Raw genomic sequence first — 23,047 nt, forward strand, 5'->3', positions numbered from 1 at the left:
AGTTAGGGGCAACCAGGCCAGTGGCGGGGAAGGCAGTTGGGGGAAAACAGGCCAGCAGGGGAAGACAGTAGGGGCAATCAGGCCAGCAGGGTAGGGCAGTTGGAGGCTACCAGGCCTGCAGGGGAGGGCAGTTGGGGGGATCAGGCCTGCAGGGGAGGGCAGTTAGGGGCAACCAGGCCAGCAGGAGAGGGTAGTTGGGGGCAATCGGGCTGGCAGGGAGGGCAGTTGGGCGTGATTGGGTCGGCAGGGAAACAGGTATCAATCAGCCTGGCAGGGGAGCGGTTAGGGGATGATCAGGCTGACAGAAAGAAGCAGTTAGAAGCAATCAGGCAGGCAGGCAGCTGGTTAGGAGCCAGCAGTCCTGGATTGTGAGAGGAATGTCCTGTCCGGCTGCCCAGAGGGATTGGGCCTAAACTGGCAGTCAAACATCCCCCAAGAGGTCCCAGATTGGAGAGGATGCAGACTGGGCTGAGGGACACCCCCCTCCCCTGCACAAATTTCATGCACCAGACCTCTAGTTATATTGTAGTTCTTGATCTAGAATTCCATGGCATTACTGTGTCATCTCCATTTCTCCAGCTAGATCATGTTACTAGACTTGGGTCCTTAAGCAATGGGTGCTCTCTCTCTCTCTCTGTGTCTCTCTCTCTCTCTCTCTGTCTCTCTCTCTCTCTTCCACTCTTAGCTCTGGACAGGTACTAGGCACAAGATTGCCCTTCTGCTGATATTTTCTCTCCTTGGTTCTGACAGGTATCCTGTCTAATGCACCACTAACCTTCCTCTGGACAGGAACTCCCCTGAATCCAGTGGTGTTTCATGGGACTCCTCTCCCTGTCACCCTTCTTTCTTTTGAATCCACCTAGCTAGCTTTGATGTCAATACATATGAACACATATCTCTTAAAACAACACCATTATTTTGATTTTCTAAATCCACCCTTTTGAATGAATGCCTTGTATATGTATGTGTGTGTGTATGTATAACAAATATATATATATATATATATATATATATACATATATATATATAATGTATATTAAATATATAAATATAACAAATACTTTATAAGATTAAATGGTGTATCATAGCATCACATGTCTAAGATTCATGTATAAATAGTTCACATGGGGGACATACAGGGAGGAATTGAATTGTTTGGTATCAGGGCAAGTGCAGAGAGGGGTACAATTTCCTCTCACACAGAAGAGCTGTCAGGCAAGGCCTATATCTGAGTTCCATCAGCCTGGCTCACACAGTTTTTCCAGTTCTGCTGACTCCCTGAGGCCCCTCACCACCCAACGTGTGGGCCCATGCATGCTGTTTCCAGTGGCTTTTCCATATTTAATGACTTGCCTTGGCTCATGCTTCAGATTTTCCTAAAATCTCTCAAACAAGCAGCATCTGGCCTCCACATGCCTCGTACCTCTCACTAAGCGGCCCCAGGCCAGGTAGCTGTAATAGCCAGCCTTGGTTGTCAGCTTGGCTTCTTCTAGGCACCATCAAGCCCAGCACACATAGCAACTATTTGCAGATTACTTTGTGACTCATGCCAGGAGGTCCTAGGTAGAACACAAGTGGTGGCTGACCTTGGTGTGCACCTCCTGGGAGGCCTCAGAGCCATTGCACCCAGTGGACACCTTCAGACCATGTCAAAGCACTACCCAATAACCTCTACAACTGACACACTCAAAGGACAGACTCAGCAGGCACCAGAGCCTTGCTGAAGTAAGTCCTACACTATAGGGAGGCCTGCCTCTGCACAGATGATCCTCCACAGTGGTCACAGCCAATCCTTGCAGCCACTTAGCCTGGGGGTTAATTCCTCCCATTGACTTGCCAACAGTATTCAAGGCTCAGCTGCAACAGGAGGGTGTACCAACCCACCCCGGGAATGGGGGCTAGCTGGAGTGCTCAGCTCAGGTGAACAGGGAGTCTGTGCCAATAGACTCTATAGGACATCTACTATATTGGGCCACTCTACCAAGCCTGGGAGACATAGTAGCTCTACCTAATACATAGAAACAAACACAGGGAGGCTGCCAAAATGAGGAGACAAAGAAACATCTCCAGAAAGATGAAAGAACAGAACAAAACTCCAGAAAGAACTAAACAAAATGGAGACTGGCAATCCACCAGATGTGGAGTTCAAAACACTGGTTATAAGGATGCTCAACGAATTTAGAACTTCAACAGCATAAAAAAAAAAATATATACGAAACCTACAAAAAAGAACCATTTTGAAATGAAGGATACATAACAGGGAATCAGCAGTGGAGCAGATGAAGGGGAGGGTCAAATCAGATATTGGAAGATAAGGAAGCAAAAAAACATCCAGTTAGAATGTCAAAAGAAAAATTAATCCAAGAAAATGATGTGAGTGTAAGAAGGCTCTGGGATAACTTCAAGTGTAGCAACATTCACATCATTAAGTGCTTCAAGGAGAAGAGATAGAGCAAAAAATTGAAAACTTACCTGGTGAAGGAAGTATACATACAAGTCCAGGAATCACACAGTCCTAAACAAGATGAACCCAAAGAGGCCCACACCAATACACATCATAATTAAATTTCAATGGTGAAAGACAAAGAGAGAATCCTAAAAGCAGCACAAGAGAAAAGCAGTATGGGAGCTCCTACAATGGAAGATTGTAAACTGATTTCTCAACAGAAAGTTTGCAGGCTAGAAGGAACTGGCAAGAAACATTCAGAGTGATGAAAAGAAGGGACATACAACCAAGATTATTCTACCCTGCAAAGCTATCATTTAGAATCAAAGGATAGATAAAAAGCTTCCCAGATATGAAAAAGCTAAAGGAGTTCATCACCACCAAATCAGTATTATATGAAATGTTCAAGGATCTTCTATAAGAAGAAGGGTGTGAACAATCAATTGGCAATAAATACATATCTATCAGCAATTGAATCTAAAAAAAAACAAAATAAGCATAACCGAAACAGACTGATAGATACAGAGAACATTTTTATGGTTGCTAGATGGGAGGTGGGTAGGGTTTGGGTGAAAAAATTGAAGGGATTAAGAATGCAAATTGATAGTTATAGAATAGGCATGGGCATACAAAGTATAGCATAGGGAATATAGTCAATAATATTCTAGTAACTATGTATGGTTTCAGAAGAGTATGAGATGTATTGGAATGATCACTTAGTAAATTATATAATGTCTAATTACTGGGGTATATACTCAATTCTAATATAATATTGTATGTCAACTGTAATTGAACAATGAAAAAAATATTTTAAAAAAACAACAATAGTTCAGTCCTAGCCGGTTTGGCTCAGTAGTTGAAGTGTCAGCCTATGACTGAAGGGTCCTGGGTTTGATTCTGGTCAAGGGCACTTACTTCAGTTTCAAGCCCTTATCAGGGCATGTGCAGAAGGTAACCAATCCATGTGTCTCTCTCACATCAATGTTTTTCTCTGTGTGTCTCTCCCCTCCCTTTCAATCTTTCAATGGAAAAAAATATTCTTGGGTGAGGGTTAACAACAACAACAAACACAAAAACAATTCATAAACAGTTAATATTTGAAATGAAAGCTTAGACATGTGTATATGAAAATTTAGAACTACCTCTGCCCCATTTAGTTATCCATTAGCTTAATCATTGTACCTCTGTGGTAACTAAAATGTGAATGTTCTCTTATTTTCCTTACTAAAAAAGGCAGGCTTATCTCAGTATTTAATTACTTGCATCAAGAATAATCATTATCCTCCTCTCAAGACTTCTCAAATATAATTTTGATCAATAATTCAGTAACTAACATTGGTCAAATAAGTTACTATATCTTGCCCTGTTTTGGATTGTGGACATGGATAAGTCCCTTCTTCCAGAGGCTGGTTGTCAGAATGAGTGAGTGGACCATCTAAAACCACTCATGCAAATAGAACACTTGAAAAGGAATATATATTAATATGTGCCACACACTTTGCTGATCCCTGTAGACTATAGGATGTTTGAGTCTACATTTATCTGGCAAAGTGGATCAATGGTGCCTTCTGTCACAAGCCTAGGGGTGATTTTCTAGACCAGTACAACAGTGCCTTGCTGGACAACCTCCAAATTACTGGGTCTTATCTGCTGTCAGTATGTTTCTGTGACAAAACCAGAAGGCAGTGATGGGCTAAAATACCACCCTCCAGTACACACACACACACTTGACATTAGCTTTGAATTCCAAAGCCACGTGAACTGTGGGAAAAGGACTGGCTTTAGAATGATTCAGAACTCAGTTTGCAACCCCTGTTTCTCACTAATTGGATCAACTTGAATAAATATCTTAAGCCCTCTGATCCTCTTTTTCCTTATCTATAAAATTGGGGGTAATTACCTAGTTTGTAATGTTATTATGACATTCCATTGGGACAATTTAAGTCAGATATGTGGCATATAGTATGAGCATAGGAGATATTTGTTTTTTCTCTTATCCTCTATCACTGCCACTTAAGAGGTAGCTTTTATTGTCCCCTCTGCATGTCTCCCTCCCATGGTGCACATAAAATAATTTATAAGTTGAACACTGCTGTAGAAGAGATCTTATCTCACCCCTCTCCTTTATCTCTCTCATCTTCACTCTTTTTGTTCAATACATAGCTTTTGGTACCTTTTCCATTTATGTTCAGCATCACAAATAGAGATAACGAAAGCTGATTTCTCTGACTTATCTCATTTCTTCAGAAATTAGAAATATAGTTTCATTTCTAATCGGAAATATGTTTCTTGAACAACATTTTAAAAATATATTTAATTTTTGTAACTCCTTATGAGGCCTTGATTACCTAAGCAAATAGCATTGTTGCTGTAGATTGGTATTTTCCAGTTATATCCCTTCCACAGAGCCTTTAAAAAGATTTTTGCTTTGATTTTTCTTTAAACATTTGAAGCACACCTATGTAGAATATAACATGCATTTCTAAATAAAGTTAGGACTTAGTTTATTCTCATTTAGAGTAAAGCATTCTGAAAGCTTTACTCTGCCACCCAACTTAACCCTGAAACTTAACTGTGCTCTTAAGATAAGAAGTTTCAATCTCAGGAACTGGTGCTGGCAAGAAGATTCAGACTGCTGATTAAAAGCAAGTCAAACAAAAAACTCTCTGCAAAAAAAAAAAAAAAAAAAAAAAAAAAAAAAAAAAATGCAGTCCAACCAAAGTCCAGAAATTGAGACTGCCCGTTTAGGAATGCTCTGATTTTAATCTGCCTTCCGCTCTGTGTTCGTCAGTGCATCTGGTAGTGCTTCTTGGTGAAGAAAGTTTGGCGTGGGGGAGCGCCATGTTTGGATTGGTCAGAGAAGACACCGAGTATACAAATCTGCTTGTGTCTCTGAGGAGGTATAATTTATTCATTCATTTCCCCTTTTAAAATTCTTCTCCACATGCATTTATAAGTAAATTTTAGAGCACATGAAAGCAAGGAAATGATATCACCAGCTTGAGCCAAGTAGAATGTGGGTTGGCAGCTATGCTGTTGAGATCTTGAACCTGGGCCATTTTCTGTCCCAGCTCAGCCGGTCCTGATGCTTTCAGACCAGGGAGAGAAGAGTTGTAGGCAGTACTTTTCCATGCTTTCATGTGAGATGTGAATTGTGTGCATGTCCTGGGAGGACTGTCCTTCAGCCTCTTTCAGTGCAGCATTGTGTCCAGTGGGACTAACTCGGGGCCCCAGTTGAATATATAATCACTAAGGGATTTGGCAACAATGACTGAGGCTCAGAGAATCAGCTTTCAATTTTTCTTATTCTCTGTGCCCTTAAGACTGCCCCAGATTCCTCTTGCTTCCTCATTGCCATTATGGAGTTCAGATTATAAGAATTAGTCTGTTGCCTTTGATATACAACAGCAGTAAAAATTCAAGACTTCCTCTTCTCCAATTATTGAGAGACTAGAGGCCTGGTACATGAAAATTCATGCACTGGAGGGAGGGAGTCCCTCAGCCCAGCCTGCCCCCTCTCACAGTCCAAGAGCCCTCGGGGGCAGGAGCCGACCTGGCAATCAGAGGAAGGTGACACCCCATCACACCTTCGCTGCTGCTACAGCTGGCAACATAAGCCTCGGCCAGCCCTGGTTACCTGAGCCTTGGGTGGCCCTGGGCAGCTGGGCAGCTGCCATCCGAGGCTTGTCTGTGCCTTGGGGCTGGCCCTTGGTGGCTGGGGTTTGAGGGGCTAGGGAACTCCAGTGGGGCTGAGAGGACTGGGCGCCACTATCTTGTGGCTGTGAGTGCCACCATCTTTAAGGGTGGGGCAGTCAATTAGCATATTCCCTCCTTACTGGCTCTGGGCACTGCCATCTTTGAGGGCGGGGCAGCAATTAGCATATTTCCTCCTATTGCCTGTAGGCACTGCCATCTTTTCAATGGTGTGAGGGTCAATTAGCATATTCCCTCTTTATTAGATAGGATTGGTCTCGATTTCATTTGCCAGATAAAAAGCTCTCTAAGCTTGGCATTTGTTTTTACTGTTTTTATATAATATTAAAAAATTTCTATAACCACAATGGCCTTAAAAAGGATGGTCCACCCAAGGGCTGAAACAGAATGGAAACATAAGTATGGCAGGACGTCAGGAGTGGGCTGGAGCTAGCTCATATCAGCTCATAAGAGTCAGTGTTCTGTTCCTTCTTTGGAGTTCACATCTCTGCTTCCATGCCCATGTTTTTTTCACTCTGAGGAAACATGGAACAGCCAACGGGGTGGTTGAAGATTTTAAGAAGGAACCATGCACAGTTATGTGGGCAAGGTTAGTGGAGCCAATAGGCAAAGTGAAGGGACTGTCACCAGTACCAAGTGAGAGCTGTCACCATGGAAAAGAGCCCCAAAGAGGAGCTGTGCTTATAGTCACAGGAAAACACAGACAAGAATGAGGGTCAAGTAGACAAGAGGGTAGCCCAGAGGAAATGAGTTCAAGGTATGTTTGTACACAGCTCAGACAGAAGCCTATTGCCCCAAACAGCCTTTCTGTCCTTCCTCCTCTAGCCTGGGCTCTTCCCATTCTGGCCTTAAAAGCATCTTTTTTTTTGGCTTTTGAGTTAGTGTTTTTAGACCAGTTCCCCATTCAGTTGATGCAGTCTGTCTTTAGCATCTCAGAGCTTTTGCAGATTCGAAGTTCATGCTGTTTAAATAAACCTGAGCCTCTGATTTGCTCAAGTGGAGACTTAAGATGCATTTCCTATGGACAAGTTATAGGGATGTTGGGCCACCCAAAAAAATTTAAAACAGCATAATGAGAACCCAGGTCCCCAAGGCCTATGCAGCCTTGAAGAATACTTCTCATGAAAATAATGTAATAACCCTCTGGCATTTTTGCTGATTGCAGTTATAGCTATTTGTGAAGGAACCAAAGGCCTGACATATCAGAATTTACAACGGGGATAATATCTCCACAGAGTTGTAGTGAAGATTAAATTGGAATTCATTTAAACTTGCACAAACTGCAGGGTTGCAGTTTGGGAGTCCCTTAGCCAGAGAAGAGGCTAACTCACTGCCCAGCTCAATAACTGGAATTCAGATCAAGCCCCTCCTAAGAAATGAGACAGTCCTATGCAGTCAAATAAATCAAAAGGGGATCCCAATTGATTAAATAAATAACCTATCTTTCTCAATTAAAAATAACTTCCAAAAATCATAATAGTAATACATTATGGAATATTTTAATAACTTACAATACTCAAAATATTAAAATTTAATTTCAATAAAATGAAAGATGTCAGTTTTCCTGAGCACAAAAGTCAAACAATCATGAAAGACCTAGATATAGTAAGTAGCAATTAATGAAATTACAGAAGGGCAGAAGTTATGCGTATGTCCTGATTAAAAATACCTCTGTATTGGGGCCAACTGTGCCAAACCCTTACACTAGGAAGATACTCTTGGATGCACCAAGACCGAGGGCTCTCCGCTCCAAATTACTGTTGCAAAAACTGTGTTCCTGAGGGGTACCAGAAGTAAACTTTCCTTAATGGCAAGTCCCTGAACTGACTGTTGGGATGCTTGACAACCCCACTGATTTATATGCAACTTTCATCACTGATCTTTATTTATCGAGTGCTGATTATCTAGGCGCCAGGTAGAGGCATGGATACATGGAACAGACTGACAGCTGTCAGTAGGAGAGTTCAGGAACTGGATGAAAGAAGGTGAAGGGATTACACACACACACACACACACACACACACACACACACACACACACACATCTCATATATCTCACATCAACACAGACAATAGTGTGGTGATAGCCAGATGGAAATGGGGGTGGGCAAAGGGGGATAAATGAGGGTAAACAGAGACTTTGCTTGGGGGTGATGGACACACGATGCGGTGTGCAGATGATGTTTTGCTGAGTTGTGCACTTGAAACTTGTATGATTTTTCTGAACAAAAGTTATCCCAATAAATGTAATCTAAGTAAATAAAGTTTAGGAGACTGCCATATTGCTGTAGACTTTTTATTTTATTTATTTATTTATTTATTTATTTTTATTTTTTAATTAAATTATTATCTGCGTACATATTTTAACATTGCCCCCCCTCCCATACATACCCTCCTTCCCCAGAGTTTTTGTGTCCATTGGTTGTACTTATATGCATATAAGTCCTTCAGTTGATCTCTTATCTCCCCAAGATCTCCCTATTCTCCCCGCTGTAATTTTACAGTCTGCTTGTTGCTTTACTGTCTTTCGGCTGTAGACTTTTTATATTTCCAATTTATACACTTATTAAATAATTTGTTTATAATTTTAAAAAATTCACATGAAATGGTGACTGTCACAGAGGAATCCAGTCTATTGGAGGAAGTAGACCCATAAATAGGTACGAAAAGGTGGGCCTACTAAGTTTTCAGCCATGCCAGTTGTCCGCTAGACAAGGGCTGGGGAGCTTTAGTAATCAGCTTCCCTGAAGATTGATAAATAGGATGCAGACAGCGAGGGCTCAGAGCTGCCAGATAGACTCTTAGGATTGAAATACAGCTGTGCTCTATGTTGAACTGAAAACATGCGCACATCCTACTAGTAAATGCACTCTCCCATTGATCTGAAACGTGTTCGGAGGTGAGAGAAAATACGATAATAGTAATGATGATCATAATTACTGTAATAGGGCCTTTCTCTGGCTCTGTGGAAGGAAACAGCCTGCAATGGATGTTGCCTTTGTTGAATGGGACAGGGAGGAAGTCTTCTTCTCACGAGCACACACCCACATGTTGCTGGCCGCAGTGCACGCGTGTGTTTGTGTGTGTGTGTGTGTGTGTGTGTGTGTGTGTGTGTGTGACTTCATCCATGACCAGTGCTTTGAAATGTGAACAGAGTAAGAAGGGCAGGGGATAAACCACAAGCTACCAGCCTAGTCTTGGATTCTGCAGCTGGATGTTTTGGAGGTAATTGTTTCCGAGAAAACCGGTGGCTGTGCTGAAAGTGGCTGAGCAAGACTGTGAGCACCTTGAGAGTGGAGAGTGGAGTTAAGAGATTGCCACCTCTTTACAGCTCAGGAGGCTGCTTCTTTGTATCTTTCAAAGCCAAGCAAGAAAATCATAGTGAATCTCTCACACATTTTCCCTATAAATACAATAGATATCAGTGTCCTTGCTGTTGTTTAACTGATCATTAAATTAAAGCTGAGAGAAGTAAATTAAATTGTCTGAAGTTGTACAGTTAACCAGAAAATAACATGTATTATTAATGGCCCCATAATTAGCTCTTTGGACTCTCATGTCTTTTCAGCCCTGGTGTAATTTGGGTAAGTATATTTCCATTTGCCTCTTTTCCTATAAGTAAATGCACTTTTATGTACTTTGGAAAATGACAGATTTTCTCTTTTCCCCCCACTCATATTTGTTTGCATTCCATCTGACTCTATTAGGCTGAAATAAGCTATAAATTATTTAGGCAATTTTGTCACATCTGTGATCCGCAGGATATAAACTTGGATTCCCTCCCAGTCTTTCTCATTCTAGGAAATCCAGCCATGTCCATGACATATTTTTTCCTAACTTTATGCTTGGTTGATTGGCTCAAAGCTTAAAGAATTACTTTTCTGAATTTTCTATTTCTCTTGACCTAAAGGGGAAGACAAAAAATGTAGTGATCAATTTAATTTGAGAATAATTTTTTCATGAATATTATTTTTTTTCAAAATAAAATACAGTTTCATTGATTTGGGGCACAGTGCCACTGTCTTCAATTAAATACTTTGGAAACAAAGGAAAACAAAGAAAAACCGTCTGGGAGCAGTTTGAAGTGGTGGCCTCTAAATCCACAACTCACAAATCCAATCATGTGGGCCCTTGTAATGATCTAGCTCCACTGAACCCTGAGCCTCACTTGTCTCATTTGATAGCTGAGGCATGGGAGAGGGAACGAGGTGCCCGCTCAAGCTGACTGATGGTGTAATGACTGTGGGGCCACATCTTGATCTGGACATCATCTCCTGGAAACTGACTTGCTTTTCTTTCTATGGATGTTGGACATCTTAGTAGTTCCCTGTTGGCTCTAAAAAAAAGATCAGCTCCACACAGGGCATACAAGATTCTCGTGATTTGCCAACCACCAACTCTTATAGTTTTGGTCCCTGCTTTGCACATTCTGTATCTGCTCCCTGGAGTTAGATTAGCTGTGACCCCCTCCCCACAAGCACCACACCAAATTTGTCTTTTAGGCATTCATTCGTTTTTCAAACCCAGATTGTCACCTCCACCAGGAAGTCCTCTTCACCCTCTTTTCACACCCATTTTCTCTCTTGCCCGGTATATTTATTCATTTACTGACTTATTCAACAGATATTTCTGAGGACCTACTAAGTGCCAGATACTGAGCTAAACAGAGGTTATGCACCCCTGAGCACATTTGATGAGCTCCCTGCCCTCATAAGAGCTTGCAGTCTAGTGGCGACATTAAAGGCAGTAAATGCACAGATAAACAGGTCATTACAATTGGAATGATTGCCATGAAGAAAGTAAAAACTGTGCTTGGGGTCTGAGAATCCTTCTCCATGTCCCCAGCAGCAGTGAGCATCTGGGGATCCTGCCTACTCAGTGACAGAGGAGAGAGGCAGCATGGAGCTGGGCTTCTGCTAACACCTGACGCCCACCTCTGCCTCCTCCCCTCTGGATGCTGAGGCACTCAGTGTTCCGTTGAGCAAAGGGCATAAACATATGGCCATGATGGTGAGGAAGGTGGCTTGCGGTCAGGCAAGAAGGTGTGATATTGTGGGGATCAAGGTGATGCCTCTTTCATATCCCCAGTTAAGGCTGCTCTTCGGTAACGGTGATGCGGGGCAGGGATGCACCTCTTTTGGTTTAAACGCTAGCTAGGGACATGGTGAGTAGCCCATTTGGAGGTCTGTTTATACCCTTATTCTTCTTAATTCTATAGGATTAATAAATTAGAAGTATTAAAATCTCTTTAAAATTTTCTGCAGGAAGATAGATGAATATTTTCATAAAAATCATCTCAGCTGCCGAAACCGTTTTTGGCTCAGTGGATAGAGCATCGGCCTGCGAACTGAAAGGTCCCAGGTTCGATTCTGGTCAAGGGCATGTACCTTGGTTGTGGGCACATCCCCAGTAGGGTGTGTGCAAGAGGCAGCTGATCGATGATTCCCTCTCATTGATATTTCTAGCTATCCCTCTCTCTTCCTCTCTGTAAAAAAAAAAAAAAAAAATCATCTCAGCTTTTGAAAGATTTAAAAGAAGTATTCAACTATCTTTAAAAAATAAAAGTGCACTGATAGAACACACCAACCCTTTACTTAAAAATAGGCACAGAGTTCATGCAGAACACTAGACTAGACACTCATTCTCTAGGATGTATAAATATATATATATATACAATTTGAATTCATTGTTATTTTTGTGTTAGTTTTAGGTGTACAGCATAGTAGTTAAACAATCACATATTTTACAAAGTGTTTTCCCCTATATTTCCATTACTCACCTGGCATTATACATAGTTATTACAAAATTGTTGACTATTTTTCCTATGCTGTACTTTATAGCCCCATGGATATTTTGTAATTACCAATCTGTACTTCTTTATCTCGGATTTATTTTTAATTTTAGCAAGAAATAGTTTCTTTTGATGTCACGGGATTTTTATGAAGGTGTTTATTCTTTTTTAAATTATATAAACTTTTAAGTTCTTGAACTGAAATGTATTTTGTAAACTCAAAGCATAATCTAAATTACAAAGATAGCATGCAACTTTTCAATGTTCATTGAAAACTTGCTACTTTTTTCACCTGTTTTTTTAATTCATTTTAATGGTACATAGAATATATAACATTAGTGCATCTATTTGATTTGAACTCTTATTATGCAAGCTTTTCTCCTTTTTCTTTCATCTTTTAATTTTGTAGTGTGGTTCCTTTAGATAAAAAAATTAGATCACTACTTACAGATTGTTAACCATTAAGGGAAATTGTCCAAATCACATTTGTTCATATGAACTTGCTGTCAGAAATTTTATTATTCTGTGTTGTGGTAAAAATAACAACGATTTTAATAAAATCCAGATGACAAATATCTCAAGACTAGAGGCCCAGTGCATAGATTCATGCACTGATGGGGTCTCTCAGCCTGGCCTGCACCCTCTCGCAATCCAGGATCCCTCGGAAACTGGCAGTCCAACATCCCCGAGGGCTGCGCCACTCCCGCTGGTCCCGGCCCTGCTACATCTGCAGTGCCACTGCTCAGGCATGCAGGGGGAGTGTCCACTGGAGGGGCTCACATGGCTGCAGCTGCGCTCGCCAGCCTTCAGCCCCATGTCTGGCATCCGTCTGTCAGCTGAGTGGCACTCCTGCTATGGGAGCACACTGACCACCAGGAGGCAGCTCCTGCATTGAGCGTCTGCCCTCTAGTGGTCAGTGAATGTCATAACTACCAGCCGTTTGTATGGTCACCTGGTTGTCCAGTCACTTAAGCTCCTATATATGTAGATGCTTAAAGTCTTTTATTTTGTATACTTAAAGTATTAGTCATTTGTATTATGGCTTCTTATTTATATGTTTGAGACTTATTTAGTCTTCTACAATTATTAAAAGTAATAGACTATTTAAAATGTTCATAAGGAACATTAAAACTGTAATATGGAAAGTTCTTCTTGATTTTCTTAAACTTTTTTTAAAAAGGAAAAAGAAGGCCACCCAGTACATTAGGATTTGTTTTAAATAGGCCCGTCTTAAAATGTTTTCATGTCTTATACACTCATGTAAATACAAGGTACTTTTTAGTGTCTGTTACAACTTATTAGTTAGAAACCGAAACTTTTTTCTGTGACTACAAGTGACAGGAAAACCTTTATGAATTACTATGTACAATATTACAGAAAGGTGCTTTGTCAATATAATGAGTTATTATTGTATGAATTTTTATCCCAGACAATTTCATGGACTAAATACTTGCTTATTGGCTTTATTTGAGGTGCCCAAAACTCCTCAGCTCAAATGATCTCCCTCATTGGTACCGAATGTTACCATTTGCATTTAACTTTTCTTGTGCTTGCTCTGCTTCTCCTGGTGGGATTTATGTGTGGGCTTATTATTATTATTTTTTTTTAATGCATTCTATTTCTGAGAGGACAATAGTTTCACATGATACCTTAGTGCCTGGAGTATATAATTTTTGCTCCCTGGGAATGAATTTCCCCAGGGAAGGAGGAGGGCAAAGATTCTGAAAGGGGATAGAACCAAGAAAGGGTTTCTGTAGGGCCACACAGAACAAGTAATGGTCATGATTGCATTATGCAAATAGCAGATGTGTCCGGGTGGCAAATGTTTGTTGGGTATGTGTGAACACCTCTGGCATGGTGTTAGCCTCGGGGCTTTCCTGATGAATTCAGCACACTGATCAAAAGGTTTTCATTGGTCTAATCTATTCATTCCTTTGATGAGAACTTGAAAATGAAAGAGATGGTTAAATGCCCCATGAAGTGGAATTAACCTGAGACTAATTTGCCCTTCACTGTTGTGTGTTTCAGAGACTGGAGCACAAGGAGGTGTTGGTGGGCTTGCTGTTCTTGGTTTTCCCGTTCATTCCAGCCAGCAATCTCTTCTTCAGGGTGGGGTTTGTTGTGGCCGAGAGAGTCCTTTACATGCCCAGGTAATTACTGCTCGATTTCGTCTTTATGAGGCCTGCCCTCTGTCACCAACACCAGCAGCTCCAGAGAGACTGTCCTATAGGGTATAATAAATAGATTTTGTGGAGTTGAGATGCTTATTACCTCAGCTTCAAAACCAGCCACAGGGCAACGGTGATGAGCTCACTTTGCACCCATTCACTCTAGTTGACAGTGGCTTCTCTCCAGCTGGAAGCTTGACAGTTAAATGGGAAAGAGTGACTGAAGTGTATTCAGGTTTTCAGCAGCAATCATTTACCAATACATTCTTTTCCAAATATCTATGTTTTATTAAACATCATTATAGTAATTCTGTAGTAATATTTTTGATGTGTTTAAAATTATGTTAAATAACATGATTGTAATTGAATTCTGTCTTCTTTCTCTGTCTCATTTTCTTTGGCTTTTCATGACAAAAAATAGGAACAATCTCAAAAAAGATTTGTCCTTGAGGGGAAAAAAATGGTTGCAAATATAAAGGGCCTTCAGACGTGTGTGATTACATCACTCCACTTAGCTCTGAATGTTTGGACTGTGCTGCAGCTTGTCTGTTCTCTTGTCCCGTTCAGATGGCATCTTTCCAAGGCCATGTTTCTTTTCAGGTGCCTGGATGTGTCCCTGAAATGGTTCTGCCATTTGTCTGTTGTGTGACTTTGAATAAAACATGATGCTTTTGAGAAGTCAGGTTTTCTAATTTTTAAAATAAGGATTTTAGTGAACTTCCTAAAATGAATAATTTAACGATTGATATATAAGAATGAATTTTTCTAAAAGTATCATAAACCAAAAAATTATAAGGACATTATTTATTATCGATATTCTGTTAGAATTTTAAATTGATTTAAACAACAAGTAAGATTTCATTATTTGATGATACTGAATTATAAGTTTAAATATGCATAAAGTTAGAAATGAATTTCATAGCCTTTGAATTCCTCCTAAACCAAGTATTTGACAGCATTGTTAAAGCTTTGGAGCATCCGGTTTTTACTTGGTGAAGCTCTTAAGTTTTTTTATGTGTATTTAGCACAATTTTGGAAGGAGGTTCTTTCATGGTAAATACTATTCAATAAGGACAAAAATACAATACAAAATTTTTGTTTTCTGTATGGCCTTACAATAACAGGCTTATGAGGCCTTGCCAATAATTAGAAATATGAAGGGCTAAAGGGGACCTCAGTACCTATTCTAGTTGTGTTTTTGCTTAGACCAGTTGAAAGTGGCTTCAGTCAGGTGTTCTCTGTAATACCTAGGATTCCGAGTGGAGTCGATATTTAGTCTTCATTTATCAGCTATTCACAGAGCACCATTGCTAGGCATACTGTTCTGGAATCTGAGTTTGCAAAAATAAGTAAATCTTAGTCTCCCCCTTAATTAAATAGCTCCTTATTAATAAAAAGGCATCTTTCTTTCTAAACATTTAACAGGTCATAATATTCTTTAAAATAGTATAATTCTCATTAATATTATTTTAACACTCATTGTAGCAAAACTTTTATTGAATCTTTATTACATGTCAGCACTGTGCTAAGCATGTGGTATTCATTGTATCAATTAATTCACGCTGTAGGTGGTGGTTGACAGCATGCCACTGAAGCCAGAGAGCCTGTGTTGGAATTCTGGCTTAAACATGAGCATGGGTTTCCTAAGCCTCCGTTTCCTTATCTGTATACAATGAAAGTAATAGCACCCAACTCAGTGAGATACTGTGAGCACAAATGAGATGGTCGCTCATAAAATCTAGAAAGTGTTTTTTATTGTACATCGTCAATAAATATCTAGTATTATTATTGCATCGGTTGAGATAGCTGACACCATTATTCCTATTTTACAAAGAGAAGACCTGGGTCTGAGAAGTGAAGGGACCTGCCCAGCTGACATAGCTAGTGAGAGGCAGAGCTGGGAAGCAGATCCTTGCCTACAGACAGACCTCGCACCTCGACTTCTTAGTGTTCTGCTCAACTGAAAAGGAAAGAGGAAATGTGAATTTAGTTAAAGTACTTACAGCACAATTCTATTTGATAATCAGGACTTCATACTTCCAAGAGCTGCAAGATCTCAATCTTCTGGGATCTGGGTGACAAGAATTGCATGTGAAACACACATTTCTAGTCCAGATAAAGAGAACAATTTGTGATAGACAAGAGGCTAACTTTTATTTTTTTGAAAGAGACCGTTAGATAAACATTATGGAAGTCCATAATGTTGTCATCAACCATGTGGAATATCTTATTTAAAGCAAGGGGTTCCTCTCACCCAGGTGGGTGTGTCCCCCATACACCTGCTCTTCCCATGCTGCTATATCTCAAATAGACATTTCTCTGACTTTATTTCATTTTCTCTAAAAAGACCAAGTGCTGTCCCTGCCCTTTTCCTGCTAGGAATAAACTGACTTGGATTAAAATAAATGTTCGGGATATGAAGAAAACATCAATATTACCAAGAGCAAGTGCCTGCCTCTCAAAAGCAATTTGGATTCTGCTGCATTGTGCACACTTGCTGCAGAGTCATCCAGAATCAATTTCAGTAAACCCGTCTTCATTAGAAAGGCGCTATCCTTTTCCCTTCACATTCCTGCAGCTGTGCGTTGCAGTGTTGGAGATGTGTACATAATCATTTTCCGAGGGTTTCCCTTTACTGCCCAGCATCTCCTGTATTAGTACCTACTTCATCACTGTGCTCAGCCAGGCCACTCCCCCTCCAGAGCTGTAGTCTCTGCAGATGCCAAAGCCATGTGACAGGGAGATGGATGTGCTCTCCTGCCCTGTAGAGGTGGTCCTGGGGTCTGGTAAAGAGGTCAGGTTACTAGGCCAGGTCCACAGCTCTGACCACAAACACAAGAGGTTTTTGTTGTTGTTTTTGGTTTTTTAAAAATATATATTTATTGATTTCAGAAAGGAAGGGAGAAGGGAGAGGGGGAGAGAGAGAGGAGAGAGGAGAGAGAGAGGGGGAGAGGGAGAGAGAGATGAATGAATCATCAGTGATGAGAGAGTCATTGATCAATTGTCTCCTGCACTCCCCACATTGGGATGGAGCCCGCAACCTGGTCATGTGCCCTGAGAGGGAATCAAACTGAGACCTCCTGGTTCTTAGATCAGTGCTCAATCATTGAGCCACACCAGCCAGGTCAATCCTGAGAGTTTAATACAGATTTTAAAAGGCTGAAATTGGAGGAAATTCAAGATTTTTTTTTTCTGTGTATGAGACATTATAACTCTAATGAATTCCAATATTCTTTACAGTCATCATTGTAACTAATACCACAGGGGTGCTGTTTTACTTATGATAATGGATGGATTCCATTGTTATCTAAAATTGTGCAACTAAGATGGTTCTGGCTGAGTCAGAAATTAAAGCTTAAGTGGGGAAACTTCTATGCTGTGACCTTAGAGAGTTCTAATGACTCCATTAGAGCCGTTGTAAATATTGACAGTTTTCTGTGAAAATGGGGGCTTCTTCTGGCAAAGATTTCACCTAGCAATGATTAGCCATCCCATCTTAGTGGAGAATAGTAGAGAATTGAACAAAGAGCCACCCATTTCTTCCAGGAGGGCCACAGAGAATTTGACAGACCCCTCGGAAGGTGTCAGGACTCTGGATTATGCCTGTTGCATTTAATGAACCTACACATTGGCTTGGATGAAGGTGAAGAACATGTCCCAAGCCTTTTAGATACTCAGGAATCTGCTTTGCATGACCCTCTTACCATTATTGACCTTGACAAGAAATAGCCATTTCCACATCCTCGGTATCAGTACTTTCAGGAAAACATACACACAGTGTGTTCAATGGCATCCGAGAAAATATAGGTCATTATTTTTATGCCGACATTCTGTGTTATCTCACAAGACTTTACCAAACAACAGGAAAATGAAATAAAAGAGCTGATCCTTCTGAGGAAGGTGACCTTCCTACTCATGAAATATTCTAAGTTATTATAGAGCCCACTCTTGGCCTTAGAATCTCATTCATGAACATGGCTAAGTCACACCCTCCCTCACTGGAGACTAGGTGAGTCCCATCAGTCCCAGGGGGCCAATTTGTCCATGTTACAAGATAGGCCCGGAATGAGTCAGACCAACAATGTTATTTCATCTCCCGTCTTTATATCTAATAATACCTAATATCCCTCCATCCTAAGCTAGGGAAGACAGAAAGTACCACATTCCTCTCTCTTGCACTTCCTTTCACTCCAAAGCTGTGGATAAAAGGAACAGAAGTAGGCTATCTGTTCAGCAATGCATGGCTTTAGGGTAAAAAAAATTGAATAATCCTTTCTTCTGATGATAAATGCCATTTTTGTCAATGTCCTTTTTGAATAGGCAGGAGAGTTTGGGGCTTAAATAATTCTTTCACAGGAATTTTGATCTCCAATTCTTACCTCGAGAGAAGCATATACTTTTCTGGTTACCTTTTTGTATTTTATAAAAACCACATTAGAATGTTTAAAAGGCCTAAAATCATTTAGAACCAATGAAGCAGAAATAGTTGTTGAGAGCATTCAAATAAAGTCATAGAATGTGCTTGGATATCCATTCATATGCCAGATTAAGGGTGATTTATTCACTTAGGTGCCAAAGAGCAAATTCCTAAGCTACTTTAAGAAAACATGAATAAGTAGAGACTGGAAAAGAATAGACAGGATTAAGAGAAGGCAGCAACAATATTGTGGATAGAACTGATCAAGAACTGAAACCACAGAAGATAACATGTATGTATTTGAGGGGGGTGGGGAAAGAAAAATAACAAATTGCCTACTCTTAGAAAAAGATGCCATTTGAATTGTTTAGACCCTAAATGTATGGATAGCCCTAGCCAGTTTGGCTTAGTGGATAGAGCATCTTCCCAAGGACTAAAGGGTCCGGGTTCGATTCTGGTCAAAGGCAAGTCTGTGTTGCAGGCTTGATCCCAGCCTGGATTTGGATACATGCAGGAGGTAACCAATCAATGCATCTCTCTCACACTGAAGTTTCTTTTGTGTGTTTTTTTTTCTCTCTCTCTCTCTCCCTCCTATCCACTCTCACTAAAAATCAGTGGGAAAATAAACTCAGGTGAGGATTAACAAATAAATAAAATAAATGTATGTGCAGACTAGACATGGAAAATTAGAGAAAAGATGACTCTTATTCATTTTCAGTTTTGAGAACTATCTTCCAATCATACCTATCAATTTGAAATGGAATTTTTAAATCTTACATGGGTTGCTACTGAAACAATACTGCAGTATCTGTTTTCAGCTTGTAAAATGAGAAATGTTACCTCTGAAGAAACACTACCTCTGTTCTCTGATATTGGGGACCCTTCTGATGAGACATCTATGCATGTGCTTCTTCCGAATAACTTAAGATTGAATCAAAGTTTTACCAGATACTAAAATCAGTGGAGATTTTTTTCTTTTTTTTTTGTAACAACAAAAACTTATTTTAGCAAACCCAGTAGGAAGATGACTGAACTGGGAATCAGCACAGCCCAACCTGTCCCCACGCCGGCCCAGCTAAGTTACCTTTAACACAGGCAATATGAAGCCCTAGCAATATAAACAAATAAGGCCTCGTGAGCTGAGGAAGTCTCTTTGGGGCCACAGAACTCGAGAGTGGCACAGAAGATGTAGTTCTAGACTCTTTATTCTCTGGTGAATCCTTTTCCTCACTGCGAACCCCCAAACGTAAAGCCTGTACCAGAGCACTTCTGTTCTGCTGCAGCTCATAGTGTCCTGGGGCCTTGGGACCTTACTGTATTTAGAGGAGCCGGGTATGGAGACATCTGTTTCTACCTGGAATGCCAACTTCGTGCATGCCCTGCCTTCAGTTTCCTCATTTATGAAATGGAAGCTACAGAGAATTAAGTTTAAATTGGATAATATATGTAAAGCCGGTAATGCCCTGGTCCCATATAAAGTACTCAGCACAGTGCCTGGCTCATAGGAAACACTCAGCGAACATGTAAACATAAGGTAGCTGATTATATTTGCTTATATGTGCGGTCTTTGCTGCTCCTTGTCTTCGGCCACTTGGACAGATTCCACAAATGCCCTGCGGCTGTTGGAATCTCAGTGCTTTCCTTTCCCCCGCCCCTCTGCCCGCAGCTCTGTTTCCTACACGGAGGCAGAAAACAATTAAGATTTCATGAGTGGAGCAGTTGGGAAGGAAGTAGGTGAAGCTGAGTGACAGGTGTGAGGAAGCATGGGCTCCGGAATCTGTATGAGCTCTGTGACCTCATTCAGCGGGACAGTTCACCTTTCCCTGTTTTTTGTGAAGGCTGCAGTGAGAAGGAGCTGCCCTTGCTGATGTGGGGTCCGCCAGTGTCCCCTGCCCTCCCCCTCATTTCAGAACTCTGTTCACAGGTCATCTTTTCACCGAGGCCTTCCCTGAGCACCCGTATTAAACCTAGCCTCCAACCCAACACTGGACTTCCTTGTTCTCTTTCCTGCTGGCTTTTTCTCCACCCAAAACCGCATGTTACTCTCTGTGTGCATACTCTGTTCCTCCCCACTCATGTGAGTTTCACAAGAATAGGGATTATTGTCTGTCCTAGTCACTGGTCTGTTCTTGGTGCCTGTCACAGTGTCAGGTACTTTGTGTCTGTTAAATGCCTGGTGAATGAAAGAGTGGAGCCCAGAAGGCCTTCATATGGCCAGAGACGCAGCCTGCTTAGTCAGGATTTGGGATCGGGCAGGGGCTACAGGAGTAAATAGCAAGCAGCCTCATGCACTGAAGCTTCCATGTGATGGCATCAGCGTGGTCGAGTGTATAAAAACAGGAGATTTTTAGAAAAATCTGAATACCTTTATGGCCAAACATAGGGAGTTGTGGAAGTGTGATAAGGATTTTTTTTAAACATATATTTTTATTCATCTCAGAGAGGAAGGGAGAGGGGAAGAGAGATAGAAACATCAATGATGAGAGAGAATCACTGATTAGCTGCCTCCTACATGCCCCCCACTGGGGATCGAGCCTGCAACCTGGGCATTTGCCCTTGACCTTTCAGTCCGCAGGCCAACGCTCTATCCAAGGCAGTGAAGAGGGATTTTGTTTTTATATTTTGTTGTTTTGTTTTGCATTAGTGACCGTGTTCGGCATTTACAAGGCTCTACTAAATATTTGCAGTCAAATTTTGTGACTGGGATGAGGGTTCAGGCCATGGGCCTCCTTGGCTCAAACCATCATCCCCAGTGGTGAGTTGGGTGGTGACTTTCTTTGGCCAAAAAGTGGACCCTAAAGCTTTAGGGAGCTGGACCAATGAACGTCTGGGACTTGAAATATGGAATCCGAGCTCTACTTTGAATTGATTCCAGAGCCTCCAAATCAGTAACTTCAAATGCTTCTCTGTTCGTCTGCCCATGATACCAAAGCACAGACATTTAGAAAGGCAAAGAGGAGGAAAGCAGAGAGGTGTTTCCTTTAAAGGAAATGTGAGTATTCAGGTATTTCCTTTTAGAAAGCCATCCTTCACTAGGCCAGAGTTCTTTAAGGGCAAGGCCTCTGTTTTGTTCACAGTTATATTTTTATTGCTCAGCATATTGCTAGTCACATAACAGAGAGAAAATGAATAGATCATTGAATAAGTGAGTGCGCTATACCAATTTTGGGGCTTCTAATAGCATTAGTAGTCTGACAATGTAGGATTTCTTTATACAAGCTTGCTTTGTTCTTAAAATATTCCGTAATAATCTGTCATTATAATCTTTAGAATGAAGTGAATTCTGACTAAAATGCACAGAGCAATAAAGTGTACAACTCAATGCTTGTGTTTTTCCAAGGCCAATCAGCACATAAGCAGCATCCCTGTGGATGCATAGATGATGTTAGGAACCATGTCCTGTCCAAGTCAAAGGTGTTTAGAGACATGATTTCAGCATGCCGAAATTCCACTCTCAAAACATAAGGGCTTCTTCATGTCTGTCTGGAAAGCCAAGCCAGCCTCAGCAAGAGAATCACATCAATACAGCTTGTCTGTGTTAAGCTCCAAACTATGAGGCTGAGGAATTGGCCTGTGGGTAGATTTTCCTTCAGCTTAAAGACTTGACTGGCCAGAGACATACTAGGGGACACATCCCTGGAGAGAGAAACCAGTGGCCTCGGTATACAGCATCCTTCCCAGGACCTGAGAGGGAGCTCCTGGGGACTGTCTACCACAAAGCTGTGATGGGACTTGCTATAGCCTAGAGTCTACATTTGGACACATGGTGCCAGCAGTGCCACACAATGCCAGTAACATGAAGGGTCAAGGGCTAAAGAGTCCATTCCTGAGCCAAGAACATGCATGAGGGACTTGTCATGAGGCCTGGGCTGCTGAGATCCAAGGCAGCCTGAGCCTCCAATAGGTTCCTATTCTCCACATTAATGCCAAGCAACTCGCCAGAGTCCTGAGTACCCATTAAAGGACTGCCATGTAGAGGTTGTATAAGACAGGGGCGTTGATATCTGTTGTTTCTCTACCACAAGACAAGCTCCATTTGAAAGTTAGTTATATGGGATGGAATGCTGAGGGGGATGCCATTGCACCCCCAAAGTAACCTTGCCTCCCCCACCCTGTTTTCCAGCATGGGCTACTGCATCCTTTTTGTGCATGGACTAAGCAAGCTCTACAATTGGCTAAATCGATGTGGAGCCACCACCCTGACAGTGTCCACTGTGCTGCTGCTGCTGCTTTTCTCCTGGAAAACTGTAAAGCAGAATGAAATCTGGCTGTCAAGAGAGTCCCTCTTCAGGTATGATTTGATGGATCAGAGTGACCTCTTCCCATTCATTCTTTTGCTTAAATACTTGTTTCCAAACAAATGAGCTAACATGGTTCTGGCAATATTTATTCATCCAGAAAATTTTTTGATTAATTTTTGTTAAAAACATTTTTTATGTTAATTTTTGTTTTAACTTTGATTTTTTTTTAAAAGATATATGTGCTAAGTGAATGTATGAAAATAAGGCTGAT

At 41.1% G+C, this 23,047-nt stretch overlaps 1 protein-coding gene across 2 annotated transcripts in view; it reads left to right on the forward strand.

Annotated features, from left to right (window-relative positions):
* The window catches only part of TMTC1 (transmembrane O-mannosyltransferase targeting cadherins 1), a 226,122-nt gene that overhangs the window by 132,373 nt on the left and 70,702 nt on the right, over window positions 1-23,047 (forward strand). The window contains exons 9-10 of one of the 2 annotated variants that reach the window (XM_084877142.1): window positions 13,979-14,100; window positions 22,659-22,826. In XM_084877142.1, the coding sequence (XP_084733268.1) occupies window positions 13,979-14,100; window positions 22,659-22,826 (290 nt within the window). The remainder of the gene's footprint in view (window positions 1-13,978; window positions 14,101-22,658; window positions 22,827-23,047) is intronic. The other variant, XM_084877143.1, reaches the window with a different exon arrangement.

This window comes from Pipistrellus hanaki, assembly GCF_964339955.1.
Source record: "Pipistrellus hanaki genome assembly, chromosome: 3".
NCBI classification, from domain to species: Eukaryota; Metazoa; Chordata; class Mammalia; order Chiroptera; family Vespertilionidae; genus Pipistrellus; species Pipistrellus hanaki.